The sequence below is a fragment of the Rissa tridactyla genome, chromosome 21 (genome assembly GCF_028500815.1).
Source record: "Rissa tridactyla isolate bRisTri1 chromosome 21, bRisTri1.patW.cur.20221130, whole genome shotgun sequence".
Classification (NCBI taxonomy): domain Eukaryota; kingdom Metazoa; phylum Chordata; class Aves; order Charadriiformes; family Laridae; genus Rissa; species Rissa tridactyla.
Genome location: NC_071486.1, coordinates 907,466 through 921,242, shown reverse-complemented (window position 1 = coordinate 921,242; position 13,777 = coordinate 907,466). Strand labels below are relative to the sequence as shown.

The 13,777-nt window shown below is 45.8% G+C and overlaps 1 protein-coding gene across 7 annotated transcripts in view; it reads left to right on the top strand.

The window, feature by feature from the left end:
• The window catches only part of PPP1R12B (protein phosphatase 1 regulatory subunit 12B), a 135,052-nt gene that overhangs the window by 50,011 nt on the left and 71,264 nt on the right, over positions 1 to 13,777 (top strand). For all 7 annotated transcript variants that reach the window (XM_054181443.1, XM_054181441.1, XM_054181440.1 and 4 more), the window contains exons 9-12: positions 4,215 to 4,324; positions 7,484 to 7,681; positions 8,503 to 8,585; positions 10,286 to 10,411. In XM_054181443.1, the coding sequence (XP_054037418.1) occupies positions 4,215 to 4,324; positions 7,484 to 7,681; positions 8,503 to 8,585; positions 10,286 to 10,411 (517 nt within the window). The remainder of the gene's footprint in view (positions 1 to 4,214; positions 4,325 to 7,483; positions 7,682 to 8,502; positions 8,586 to 10,285; positions 10,412 to 13,777) is intronic.

Genomic DNA, 13,777 nt, shown 5'->3' with positions numbered 1-13,777 from the left:
TGATCTAAATGCTGACTCCCGGCTCAAAAAAGCCATGGGTAGTATTTTAATTTCTCCTTCCAGCTCACTGGAATTTAAGATAACACATTGTTCATAGGTTGTTCTTAAACATTGGGTTTTTTTCTTGTTGGCCAGTTTCAGGACGAATACTTCGGTTACTGCAGGACGGTAGAAAAGCAATTGAACGCGTAGGGAGGTGACAGCCTGTCGTATTTGCACCACAGAAACGAAATGAAGCGCTGAAGCTGTTCTGTGTAATCTTAGAGACGAGGAACGTTTTTTCTGACTGTGATGTATAGTAATTGCGAAACATAGTGGAAAATCAGGATTAAGTACGTCGAGTCATGTTAGCCTTTATAGCATATTGCTGGCATCCTGCTCCCATTATTTTTCCAATCATTTCTAGGGCTTCCTTAAGGACTTTAAACAGCGTATATGTGCAGCACAGAAAGTTTAAACAAAGATACTTAATTTTACGGTAAGCCAAGACTTACTGGTACTTCACATTTCTGCAAACAGGGATGGACCTTGGACTACGATGGGTTTAATAGTTACTTTTAACACCAGCGTACTGGCCTATATCCCAGCGTACCAATAAATACGGTCCTTGCAGAGAAGTGCAGTTTAAAGTTTTGTCCTGCTTCTTGTGCCAGTAAAATTGTCACCTGTGTTCCAGTTGTATCTATTACGGTGTTTATCGCAGTATGGGAGGTGTTGGAGACTCCTGGCTGCTCTTTGCGGAGCCGGTAGCTACAAAAGCTGCTTGGGTATGACAGTAACAGGGTGAAATAATCTTTTGGCTTTTAAATCAAGGAAATGCGGCGGGAGAAGTCAGTGGCAGAAAACAGGCAGGCAATAGAAGTCACATTTATTTGCTCCGTAAATCAGGGGTTTACCAGCCAGCAGCCCTGTAGAGCTGTGTGCCAGTCCCTGTGACCGTGCCGGTCGAAGAACTGGGGTCGCGTGGTGTTGGACTGGTTCAGGAGCAGCCTCAGACCCGCCAGCAGGGAAGTGCTACAGCACTCGGCATTAAACCCTGTGTAAAACCAGAGCAGGTCTTTTTATTGAGTTAATTCACTGAGCAAAGCGCATTACACCCAATCTATTTCAAACCACTGACGCTAAAACAAATGAAAGACACAAAGCATTCAGTGATTAAGCATCAGACTTCAGGCTTTGTACCTGCGCTCTGCTTTCCTGGAGAGATTGTGGGCTCCTTTGAGAAGTTTCAATTAGAATTGAAATCCTGCCTTGTAAACCTCTCAAATCTCTCATGAAATGAATGTGAACTTGCCCAGCTGGATGCAGACGTCGTTGTCAGATGTCGCGTATGTGAACGGGGTGCACATTCTCGGTACTTTCTTTAAAACAAGGTTCATGAGATACCGACATCAGCCACGTGTTATAGGCGGACTCCAAAGAGAAGCAGGGATGAAAATAGCTTTTCACAGAAAATAATAAATGTCACAGCATTATTAGTTTCAAACACAATCTTAAGAACAATTGTGCTTTATTATCTGCTAGATATTTTAAAGGCTTGGAGGGATACAGGAGGCATGTTTTTGAAAACGTGGAAATTATTTCCTTATTCCTCTTCGTTTTCTTCTGAGATGTAATATTCACGTACCTTTGTAACTCTAAGCAGTGGTGGACAGATAGAAGACAACTGTTTTCCTGAAGTGTTCAAAGTCCAGATGAAGTGGGGGGGGGAAAGCCAAAATATTGGTATGAGTGATCATTTTAAATCAAAAAAATTGAACTCCTTTGGTAAGTGAGCATAAGGCAGGAGAAAGCAGACGCTGGCAGTACAATACAGGAGGTTGTTTTGAGGTATGGTTTGAGGGGTCTCAGGTTGCAATAAACTTGTGGAATTTGCAGGGACCGTGGGAGGAGAAGAAACTTGCAGAGATGAGCAGGGACATTGCTGGAGTGCTTCAGAGAGTACCACGTTTCTTACAGTCTGTAAGAAATTTGTGTTCTTCAAACAAAGGAAACTAAGTGCATTAATGCCATTTAATTCATCTGGAGTACAATTAAGAATTTGGCGTTGGCTTGTATAGAAACAAGAGAAAGATCAGTATGAAAATCTATGGTCATTATCTGTGCTTGTATTTTTGTGAATTAAAGCAGGCCAGGGAAGCTTTCAATGTTTCAAAAAAAAAAAAGTAAAAATAAAAAAGGGCGCCCCCGAAAAACCCTTAAGAAAAAATATATTTATGCCAAATTAGAGAACTAAATTTTCAATCTCACCAAATTTTGGGGGGGGAGATTGAGCTATAACCCTCGCCCGTTTCCCTTGATTAGAATTCACAGCGTTTATGGCTCAAATTTTAGTAAAATAAGCTGTGGGCTCCTCCCTTAGAGACACCGATGCGGATGGTCGTGCGGTCTCTCACGCTGCCGGTACGAGGTACTTTTGCCTGTCCTTCTGCAGTTGGCTCCGTCGGGTCACATTGCTCACGGTTGGAGTTCTCTCCAGCTTGTCATTACCACTTAATCTGTGCCCGTGTAATTAGGCTTGACCTTAAAAGTTGACCTGTGTACCATAAACTTCCAGGACGGGCTACCAGTCACCATGAGAGAGGCCTGTGGAGGCTCTTGGGTCAGGTCTGTTCTCCCCTCCCTGCAACATCGAGGATTCTCCTCTTCGCTCTCGAGAGATCGGCAAATGCCACCCATGTCGTTGTTTGTCTGTGTGCCGAGTGCCGGGGCCTGCACGGAGAAATGGATCATCTCCTGCCCCTTCCTGAAAGCGCTGTTGGAAAGTGCAGGGTGTCTGCGTGTTGGGCTCAAGAAGTGAAATACCCTGTCTGGATGGCTTTGATGGAAGTTCTGAGATAACACAGAGAGGGAAAGGGGGCAGAGACTTCAGTATCATGCAGACCTCCCTAGGGGAGATGCATCTTTGTGCCTTTAATTCTAGGTCTGTCAGTCCTGCTAACTGCCTGTTATTTTAAAATGTTTCTCTTGGCTTGCTCGTTTCTGTTTTCCCTGTCCTTTGAATCCTGTATTCTAGGGGTGAGAATGTTTGTTTCAGAAAGATTGATCTTCATGCTCCAAGGTGCCATCCTCACAGATGCTCCATACCAAACTGCTTTTTATATGTAGTAGAGGATATTTATTCAGTGCACACACCTTGTTTGCTAGGACTGTTTGAGTGCTTACACTTAAAACGACTTTGTTTTTTCAAAACTATGCCTGTGCGAGGCACTCACAGCTGCGAGAGGAAACCGCTGCTCTGTTGGTGCAGGTGCATCCTTTCTCAGGCACTTTGCATGTGGCTGTTGGGGGTAAATCATAGAATCATAGAATGGTTTGGGTTGGAAGGGACCTTAAAGATCATCTTATTCCACCCCCTGCCCTGGGCAGGGACACCTCCCACCAGCCCAGGTTGCTCCAAGCCCCGTCCAACCTGGCCTTGAACCCCTCCAGGGATGGGGCAGCCACAAATGGATGGACAAATACTCTGTCTGACAGCCCCGTGCGCTCCTGGCAATGGAACCTATTGCCTGAGACATAGCTTCTGCTCACTGTCCCCCTCCCTGGTAACTTCTGGTGGATGTTCTTATGTCAAGCATGGTACATAGATACAAAAAAAAAATAAAATAATGAACACTGGATGATTGCACTTGTCTACCGAGCAGGGAGCCAGCTGGGAGCTTTGACAGTGTCTGCGTAGCTTTGAGCCCTGGTAAAGAGTTTTGTTGAGAATCAGTCCTAGCTTCTAGTAGAAAAATGGATTTTGCTGTAGAAGACTAGAAATTGTGCCCACCAGCATAAGCAACTGCAGCAGAACCGTGCGGTGATGGGGCACGCATGACGGCCCGCACGTACCGCCATGGGGATGGCGTGTTCTGCTCGTCTTCCCCAGTCAATCAAGGGAAGAACAATCCCTGAGAGGAAACAAAATTGTGAATAAACCAAAAATCTGTTTGTCCTCCTTAAGGTGCTTTCTGCAGAGGCTTACCTTGTCTGTGGGGATGAAGTTCAAAAGCTTTGCCTGGCAAATGTATCCGTCGTATTTTTTAGTACGCAGAAAGCCTCCTTGCAGAAAGCCCTGGTTCGCCCGGGCGCCGACACCGTCTCCACGACCTAGGGCGCACCGAGGTCACGGCCACGCGGAGCTTGAGCGAAGTGCGCACTGTGCTTGTGAGGGAGGGCCTTGGAAGCGCAATACTGAAACATTTGGTTTCTCTTCTTGTTTAAAATTGTAGAAAGGAAGGAAGAGCCCTTTGCCAACCACTCCAGCCATGAACCCAGGCCTAGCATCACTGAGCAAATACCGCCACCCGAGCCCAACTCCTTCACTGCATCTGCCAGAAGAGTAAGTGAATTTGGAATCACTGGGGACTCCAACAGAGCTTGGAAGCAGTAGGTTTTGCTGGGAAATGGACACTCTGAAACCGATTTTCAGAGGAATTGTAAGATGTGAAGCATGATAGTATGCAGTTTTGGTAAAGATGCTGTGTTAAGAGTAGAGGACTGGCACAAGGGAGGATGTTTGTACGATAACGTTCCTCTTGAAGCTCTTACCCTCTGAAGCAAATTCTGCTGTTCACAAGAGAAACCCTGCTTACTGCGAGTGCTTTGTGTCGCTGTCAGTTCTGAGGTAGCCAGTGCCAATCTCTGACCAGCAGGAGATCTTTCACCAAAGCTGGTTCCTGCTGATGCATCAGCCGTGAATTTGGCATCGTCATCCGAAGTGCCTCTGACTTGCCAAACGCAGTTGATTCAGTGGCGTGATGTTACGGCCCAGTAAGCAGAGAGGATAAAGTTTGCATCTGACTAGATAGCTGGGCTATGAAAGCTTTTTAAAGGTGAAGCAGCATTACTGAAATCTTATCTGAATTCTCCAGCTCTCACGTCACTCAGCTAGATGGCACCAGGAGACTCTGTGTTCTGCTGAGGACCGGTATCTTACGCTTCTGGTTTCTTTTTGCACCAGAATATGGAGGACAGCTATACAGTGCAGGCACCTTGCCAACGTCTGAAGCACTAGGTACATGTTAGAGGGAAAACGTTTCTTGCTTAGTCACAGTTTTTTCTTTTTGACATGCTGTTAAGCCTACCTTCTCGTCCAGATGAAAGGAAGTAGAGCCCCTCTGGGCGTTGCTCAGCTCAGGCTGACTTAGCAGGGGAGGTGTTAAAGGTAGGACACTGGGAAGTGTGAGCACTTCAGATCACCTTTTTGCAGCTGCAGAGGATTGTTCTCACTCATTGGCGCTGTCTAACCCAGAATAAGGCTGTTAGGGTATAGAAGCAGTTATTAATTTGACCTCAATCACTTAAGATGAGCTACTTTACCTTCTCTTACATGTTTGATTCTTCTGTAACTCTCTCTGTCAGATCGGGTTCTATATGGGCAAATATGAGTGCTTGTGTTGCCCTCCCGTTTGTGGAGTTACCATTTGCTGTTCCTGTGTTGTTCAGAAATTACGGACGGCATTTGAGCTTTCTCTGAGGAAAGTGTCAAAGCGACATTAAAGCATCAGAGCTGCGTAGCTCAGTAGACTGGAAGCGCTAGAATTAGTGGAGTACAGGAGATTAACTCTGTGCATCTGCATTAAAATAACATTAGATAAGAAACGCTGCTGAAATACTGCAGTGATAATTTTATCCTTGCAGTCTTGAGTCAATGGGTTTGAGGGCAGAGCTCCCCAGTAGCTTCGTTTATTCTGGATAATGTCAGATGTTTTGTGTTACGTAGAATATGGTATAATAATGGTTGTATCAGCTTTGACCGAAAGTCTGGTCTACCCCACACCCCTGTCCTTGACAGTGACCATGAAAAGATAGTGGAGAAGACAGAATCTAGCTGGGCGTCTCTCCCACCTGCACTTTACATTTCCGGGACTTGCTGGACCTGTGGCAATTTTTGGATTCAGTACCCCGCATTAGACATTTCCTCTATGAATTTCTGCAGTCGCTTTTTGAGTGCCCATGACATTTGGGTTCCTCTAATGTCCAGTGGCAAAGGGTTCTTCAGCGTAGTTACACAGAACACAGAGCTTCCTGCAGCTGGTTCTCTAAGCCTGCCGCATGCTGGTTTTTTGCCGCCCCTACTCCCTTTATGGGGAGGAACAAGGAATAATTGATCCTTACTCACCCTTCTGCGTGCCACTGAGGGGTTTGTGTGCCGTGGTCATCTCTCAGCCTGGAGGCTCCTGGTGCTCTCAGTAACTCCTCGTACAAAAGCTCTCTTGCTCTGCTCATTCTTGTTGCCTTTCTTTGAATCTCTTGCCCTTCTTCTGCACTGCGTTTGCGCTGTGGAGCAGAGCTGTGTGTGATACCACAGGTGTGATTGTGCCCTGCAGTCACACAGAGGCATAATGGTGTTGTCTTTCATATCCTGTTCTTTTCCAGTAGTTCCCAATGTCTTGTTTGCTTTATTTCCAATGCAACTCGGTGTTCAGCCCCTGCCTATGCAGAAGTATCTCTTGCGGTGCCCAGGCTCCGTTCTTGAGTGGCAGCAGGCATCTTTTTCTAAGACTTGGTGCTATAACTACAGTTATACATCAAAGCAGTTGTACATTTGAGGAATAACATATGCTTGGCAGAAGCACCTCATGTCACAAAAAGCAGGAAGGCCCATTCTGTAGTGTGTACAGAACAGACAGTGACCCGACTGTAGAAAGGATTAGGCTAAAACAGGCCTCTGCAAGCCTCTAGTCCAACCTCTCGCTCCAAGAAGGGCCAACTTCAAGCCTGTGTCATGTTGCTTTGAGCTACCCGAGCTCAGCTGAGTATTGAAAAGTCTCTGAGGACGGAGACGCCCCATTCTTGCTCCCTGTCCCAGCGCAGCATTGCTCCTACCAGGAGCCTTTCTTCCCGTGTTGGAACTTTTGTCTGTTCATCCTTCTCCTTTTGCTGTAGACTGTTGAGAAGAAGTCTGGTTCCATATCCTCTGTAGACCCCACCCTCCAAGTAGCAGAGCAGTTTAATCCTTTCTTTGCCTTCTCTTTTCTGTGATAAACAAGCCAGGTTTCCTCAGTCTCTCCCATTACGTGTTGTGGGCTCCAGCTCCCTGATGATCTTGATGGCTTCTCCTGGACTCTCTCCAGTTTGATCTGTGTAAGGGTTTTATTTGCAGCTAGTCCCAAAACAGTTGATTACTTAAAAAAGTTTTCTGCCTTTACTGAATAATTCCCCCTTCCTAAATGGGTGCTAATAAAAGCTTCATTGTTCCTTATATTCTTTCTGCAAATCTGGAGGAGGCGTTGTGTAGGCAAAGGGAGCTGCGCAACGACACAAGATTTCTTTCATCGTCTGTCCTTGGGGATGAGGGCACTACAGCAGTTTGCATCCCCGAGAGTTCACCTTGAGCTGTGTCCTGTAATTAAAGCTAAGCAGGACATCAAAGTCACACCATCTTATGTTTGCGAGTGTAGCCCAGCAAAAACTGGGGCTTGTTGAAACACTTTCAGAACTTAGATTGTGCCTTGCAGTGCTCTTACTTCTTCCAAATGTCCCTTTTTCTCTACAGTTCAGTTGGCTCAGCAAGTCAGACGAGCAGAAGGATGAGTCACCTTCATCCTGGCGGCTGGGACTCCGGAAGACTGGCAGCCACAACATGTTGAGTGAAGTCGCTGCTACTCGTGAGGCGCAGAGAGATAAGACGACTTCTATCTATCGTTCTTCGTCAAGTCCTCGGATATCTGCACTATTAGACAACAAAGAAAAGGTTTGGCTTTCGGCAAAGATGTTTGAGTGCATCCCAGTTGAGCAGACTTCACCTCACAGGTTTAAGACCCTTTCCTTTTCGTTTTGAGTTATTGCTGGGTTTTGTATCCGTAACAAACTTAGGTCTCTTCCATTCTTTCTTTTTTTTTCTTTTGAAAATTACTCCTATCCTATCAGTTGTTCTGGCAGAACTGGAGTTTGGTGCCCCTTTGACGTAATTCCTTCTCGGTTTGGAGTGGGCTGCCAGTGAACTGCTGCTGGTCTGGCACGGCCCATTCCTTACCGGAAAATATCTAATCCAGACAGTAGCACATACCTGCAGTGGAAATTCTCCTTCACTGTCATCTGTGTGGATTCCTCCTGTATCCACCAGCTGTATCTGTGAATCCCATCCCATGTATTCAGTGGCTCTAACTTCGCTGCCCGTGGGTAGATGCCCCATCCCTGGAAACATTCCAGGCCAGGTTGGACGGGGCTCTGAGCAACCTCGTCTAGTTGAAGATGTCCCTCTTGGCAGGGGGGGTTGGGCTAGATGGCCTTTAAAGGTCCCTTCCCACCCAAACTAGTCTATCATTCTGTGATTTATAAGTAGTTCTAGTTAGAAGCTGCTTGTATTCACTAGCGCACTGTTCAGGAAATCGTTTTCAGAACAAATATTTTTATGCGGTGGTATGTGTTGCCCAAGAAAATGCCTTAGACCAGTTGTCCTTAGACAAGAGCATGCTTTCTTAGTTGAAGAAATTTGAACATGAATTTAGTTGGCACTGAACGTGCTGGAAGTGTAACAGCTGTGCAGTTGATGTACTTCTTTTGCTTCACCAGGATAAAGACAACAAGAGCTATCTTGCCACAATAGCCCCCAGAAGACTGAGCAGTACGAGCGATATAGAAGAAAAAGAAAACAGGTGAGACTGACTGAACTTAATGCTCAGCTTCTGACCTCTCGATAGCTTCTCCAGAATCCCTCCTTTCTATATTCGTGCTTCATATATTTTCTCAGCACTCCCAAGCACACGGGAATTCACAGTATCCAGAGCTATCTCTGATAGATCAAAGTTCTGGTACGTTGCTTTTCATTTAGGTGAGCAGGCAGCAGGCTGTTTCCCCACCCCTGTATCCGTACGTATGTGGGCTCCAGGCAGGAAACTAGATTTATGCATATTTTTTCCTTTTATATGCAAGTGCCTCGTTTTATAGCTGGCACCTACGCTTGTACTTCTGTCACTTGCTCAGTGGCCACCTTCCGTCCCTTTGGTCACACATCTTTCCTTTTTTGATTCACTTGAGATTGCGAATCTCTCCTGTACGGAACTGCGTCCGTTGCAGGGCTTGTTTTTATAGTCAGTGCGTGCGGTTGCCCCTGAACAGAACCAGAGTATCAATGGGATAAATATCTAGTGTCTCAAGATAGGTTTGAGAAGCTAATCTCTACAAACAGGTTCTTCACACTTTATGCTAGAAGGAGTCAAATTTGAGCTTGGCCTCATTTCCAGCCACTTCCACGGTAGCGACGGAAAGGCAAGTACAGAGAAGTCATTGTGGAGTAATTGTTGTGAAGAAGTCCTGGCAGGTGACCACCCGGAGAGAATTTCAGCACAGTTTGAAATTCTTTGCTGATCTTTTGCTGGAACCTCCTCCCTGCTGCGTTCTTGCTTAATCTCAGCCAGTTGCTGTGATTTGGAGTTTAGCAGACAATTTGTGTCTAAATGATAAGCTTGAGCGGTTTTGGCAGTGGCTGCTGTTGAGTGGCATATCCAGCTGACTGCTGAGAAGTGTCCTTCGCTCGGTGAAGTAGGGAACGAGGAGAAGTGGCCTGCATGAACAGATGGTGCCCAGATGTACTGTGTAGTACAGATTTTTCCCTATATTCTTTCCTTTCAGAACAGCTGAGTTTCACTTCACGGAACCCACAGGTGTCTGAAAGGGCATCGGCATGGACATGGCAATTGAAAAATGAAAAATAATTGCAGGCTAACGAGTGAATGGGTTTGTGTTACATTACAAGCTCGAGGTCCTGTCCAAGACCAGAAAAGAGCAGGATACACTGCCAAAGTGTGGATTGGGAAAAGGAGCCCTGATTTCAGATAACTGTGATAAACAGGACTACTAGTAATTTATTGATAGTAGGTTTTGATATTGCCACATATTTTGTTTGTCGTTTTCTGCTGCCAAGTATAGCAAAGGATTTGCCGTGCTGAATTGCTTTTCTGTCGCTGCCTGGCTACCTCAGAGAATAAAAGCCTCCCCTGCAGTTGCCGTATCTGTCCATTTATGCAATGGCGTTTGGTACAAGATGACAGAGAGAATATCAAATGGCGTTATTTAATATGTTAAATTACTTTTACGGACAATCTAAAATTCAGTTGCAAGGTTTCTGACTAAAAAGGATCTTGTTCCTCTTTATGCAAAACATTACATCATCTGGCGATTCTTCAGCAGTACCGCTGGCGACAGCCGGAACGGATGGTAGGGCCAGAAGAGGGGTTTCGGGGAGCTGTCACCTGTGCAGGGGCGAGGGAAGGATTTGTGTTGTGGAACTGTGGAGGAGCCAAAAGCAGACTCCAGGAGTTTTTCTAAACAAACCTTGTGCTCTCTCCTGCGTTAGAGAATCGGCGGTTAACCTCGTGCGGAGCGGCTCGTACACCCGCCAGCCCTGGAGGGATGAATCAAAGGGAAACGAAGCTCCCCATTCTGGTGCACCTACTACCTACGTATCTACCTACTTGAAAAGGTACGTCCAGTTCTGTCTTCCGTGGGCTCCCAGGCTGTCAGTTCTGTTCTTAACGCGCCTCCCAGTCTTCAGCCTTCTGCTTGCCGCTTACTGCATCAGTGTCACTGGCCTTGGGACCCTCTTCTGCTGAGAGCGGGAAAGAAAAATTAGGATTTACCGACATTTGTCATGCTAAATAGTCTTTTTAAGGGCCATCACTTTTGTTGATTTGTAAATTGTTGAACTGAATTTAAATACTCTCCTTCACATAATTCAAATGCAAAATGTTTCCTCAGTTTTATGCCAGTATTTTGGTTAGATAATAAAACCAAAATTGATCATAAAAAAGAGAATAAAGTAATTACAGTCTGAAAGCATTATTCACATAGCTATTGACAGGTAAGTTGTAGCTTATCTCTAATTTTGGTTTCCATTAGTCCATGTTTATGGCATCGTTATCAGAAAAGTGGCAGTGCTCTTGTGCGTGACTTACAGCGCTCACTACGGCGTGAGACTGACGTCTCCAGCCATGTTCTTGTGGCAGAAGGAAGCAGTTTCTGCACAGCGTATGTGGAATTGTAGAGCCTGATTGCTGGTAAACTGGCCAAGCAGAATTGGGGGAGCAAGCCTGTGCGTAACCTCTTTAATTGGCAGTGTCCCCTTTGGAAGGCAGAGGCTCAGTTTCCTTCAAATCCCAGATTATGGCTGTCTCCGAAGGAGGTGAATGAATGCCCTGCTCGCTCTGTTAAGGCAAATAATACGTCACCGAGTTTTCATCTCAGTTGTGAGGAGCAGGATCAGCCCTTTGTACGAGTACAGCGCCATCACCTCACCTTTATTTTGGCTAATACTGGGAACCATCAAAACAGCGTGTGTAAACACGTCACGCTGCAAAGTCGTTTGATCTGTGCTTAAGGAAAAGGGCAGAAATATTTCAGAGTTTTAGATTGTGTTTCACCAAATTCTAGACCTTGAACTAAATATCTGTCCTGAAGGTGGAACAATTGCTCAAGGTGTTTGGGAAGAGAGGGATTTTTTGTGTTCCAGTGCTTATGTTGGTAGAGGTAAGTTTTGTCTGCCCAATTGCTGAGCACACGCAGACCCATGTCCACAAAAGGTGAGAGAGCGCCATGTCGAGCAGTAGACTTCTCCTCGTCTGATCCATGCCAGTGACTTCACATCTATCCTGGGACATGATGACAGGCCAACCTCCACAGCCTCTCGCTCTCCAAAGGCGGCCCGACCAGCCGCAGCTGATTACCTTGGAAAACTTTTGCCTCTTGCTGCTGGCATGCCTGGCTGTTCCCTAGTCCGAGAGACAGTCCCGTCACTCACGTGGCTGTCCCTTGAAATTTTACAAGCGTTGCCTGTTTGTCTCAGCTAATCCAGGGCCAGATTTAGTCTTACATTCACGTAGTTGTACTGTATTTCCGTGGTTAAACTGTACAGAGACTAGCGAAGGTTTTGGCTGGCAGTGGTATTCCACTAATACCGATTTCTTGTCACAAAGGCTGAATTCTGGCCTTTCGCAGGAGAGTGTTGATTTAAAAGCAATTACAGACAATAGCTTTGACAGGTAGGAATAAAGTTTACTTTCTTTAAAGAGATCAGTGGTTTTGCCTTTTATGTACAAACATAAAATTGTGATCAATTTGACGTCTATCCCATATGCTTTTCTATAAAAGAGCACAGAGACACTAAATACAATCACATCGAGCCTCTGATTTCTCCAGCCTTGTGCATCAGCCTCTGAGATGAGGAAGGGAACTTGGGTGCCTGTTAAGGATGAGCTCTTTGTCATTTCCAGGTACTAAGGAAATTCCGAATACAGCTCCAAAAGATAAAAGCTTGTTCTGAGAGAGAAAAAGTGTAAAGTGACCATGACGGACTTGGATGTTACTGAGGGGGCGACTCCTCTACATCCGCATTGCCCCTTTATCTTAGCGTTTAACTCATCTCCGTAAAGATACCTAGTTATGTTCTATAAGTGCTTTAAATGACCCCCAAGCAAAGAGTAAACAACAGCAACAAATCATCTTAAGATGTTGAAAGTGGCTTTTCTTCTAAAAAGGGACAAAATAACTTGCAGCAATGTCGCAAACGTTCTTCAGCTTTAGTTGAAGCAAATGTTAAAAGCTCTCTGTAATGGTAGTGACCGCCCTTCATCCTTCTTTCTCTATGAGGGTACCCCAAGCCCAAAACCACAGAACCCTGTTCTGACAGCCCGTTTTAGAGCATATTGGCCTTCAAACAGCCAGTTCACAGCACCCGTACGGTAAGGGGTTTGGAGGACAACTGGCATAGCAGATGGAATTCATTCAGCGTCCGTCCTTTGACATCAGCCGTAAGCGCTGTCTCACAGGAAGGGATCGCACGCACCAGAATGAAAGCGCTTTTTCACGCAGGTAGTTTCTGTTCATTTTACGTATTTGCAGATGCGCCTTCTTACTGGTTCTAAAACCCATCACAGCGAGTCAGGCCAACAGTCCGTGCAGTCCAGACCCTGCTTCTGACGGCAGCTGGTTTTAAAGGACAAGTTGCAAAAGCTTGGATAACGTAAGAGCGGTCTTCCACCTCCCCCGCTCTCCGTGCTTCCAGCAATCCTGAATTCAGGAGCCAGGGGTTATACTTAACCGTTGCTCTTCACAGCCACCGCTGTGGCCAACTTCCGTAAGCAAATCCTATTTTGAGCTCTGCAATACCCCATGGCAGTGTCTCACAAAAAAATGGGTTAGGTGTTTTGTGCAAACCTTTTTTATTAGCGTATGTGGAAGCTTTATTAAGGGTTTGAAGGTTTTTAAGGTTTTGGATTCCACTTGCCTTAGCTGTTTTCAGAAGTATTTCTTTTTATCGATTTGAAATGTTGCTTTTCATTTCATTGCTCTTCCCTGATGGTTATGTCATGGAGATTATGTTAGAGAGCGAGTAGCAGTGTGTCAGTGCCTTTTTTTATTTCTAATGTTGAATGTTTTAGCATAAATTCATAATCCTCCCTTTTACAGATTCGTATAAACACGGCTGTTAATTAACAAGATTCCCCAGCTAGCCGTTTTCTTGCAGTTTTCTGGTCCAGTTCAGATCAAATGTGAACAATTGAACAAATGCCTTAGAGTCCCCCTCGGCCTGGGCAGTGCCACCGCGAGGTGACAGGGCAGGGAAGTGAACTCCTGCAGAGCTGGCGGTGCCGGTGGCGTCTGCGCGTGATGCCCCAGCACCACATTTCTCCAACCCGGGGGGGTGACGACACCATCCCCGAGCACTTCTCCTCCGTTCCTCCTCCTTATCCCATCCATGCTCTCCCAGCACCTGGTGCTGCTTCCACCCTCTTGTCTCCCTTTTTCCCTTCTGAAGACCATCCTTGTCAGGTCTTACTTAATAATCCTCCGT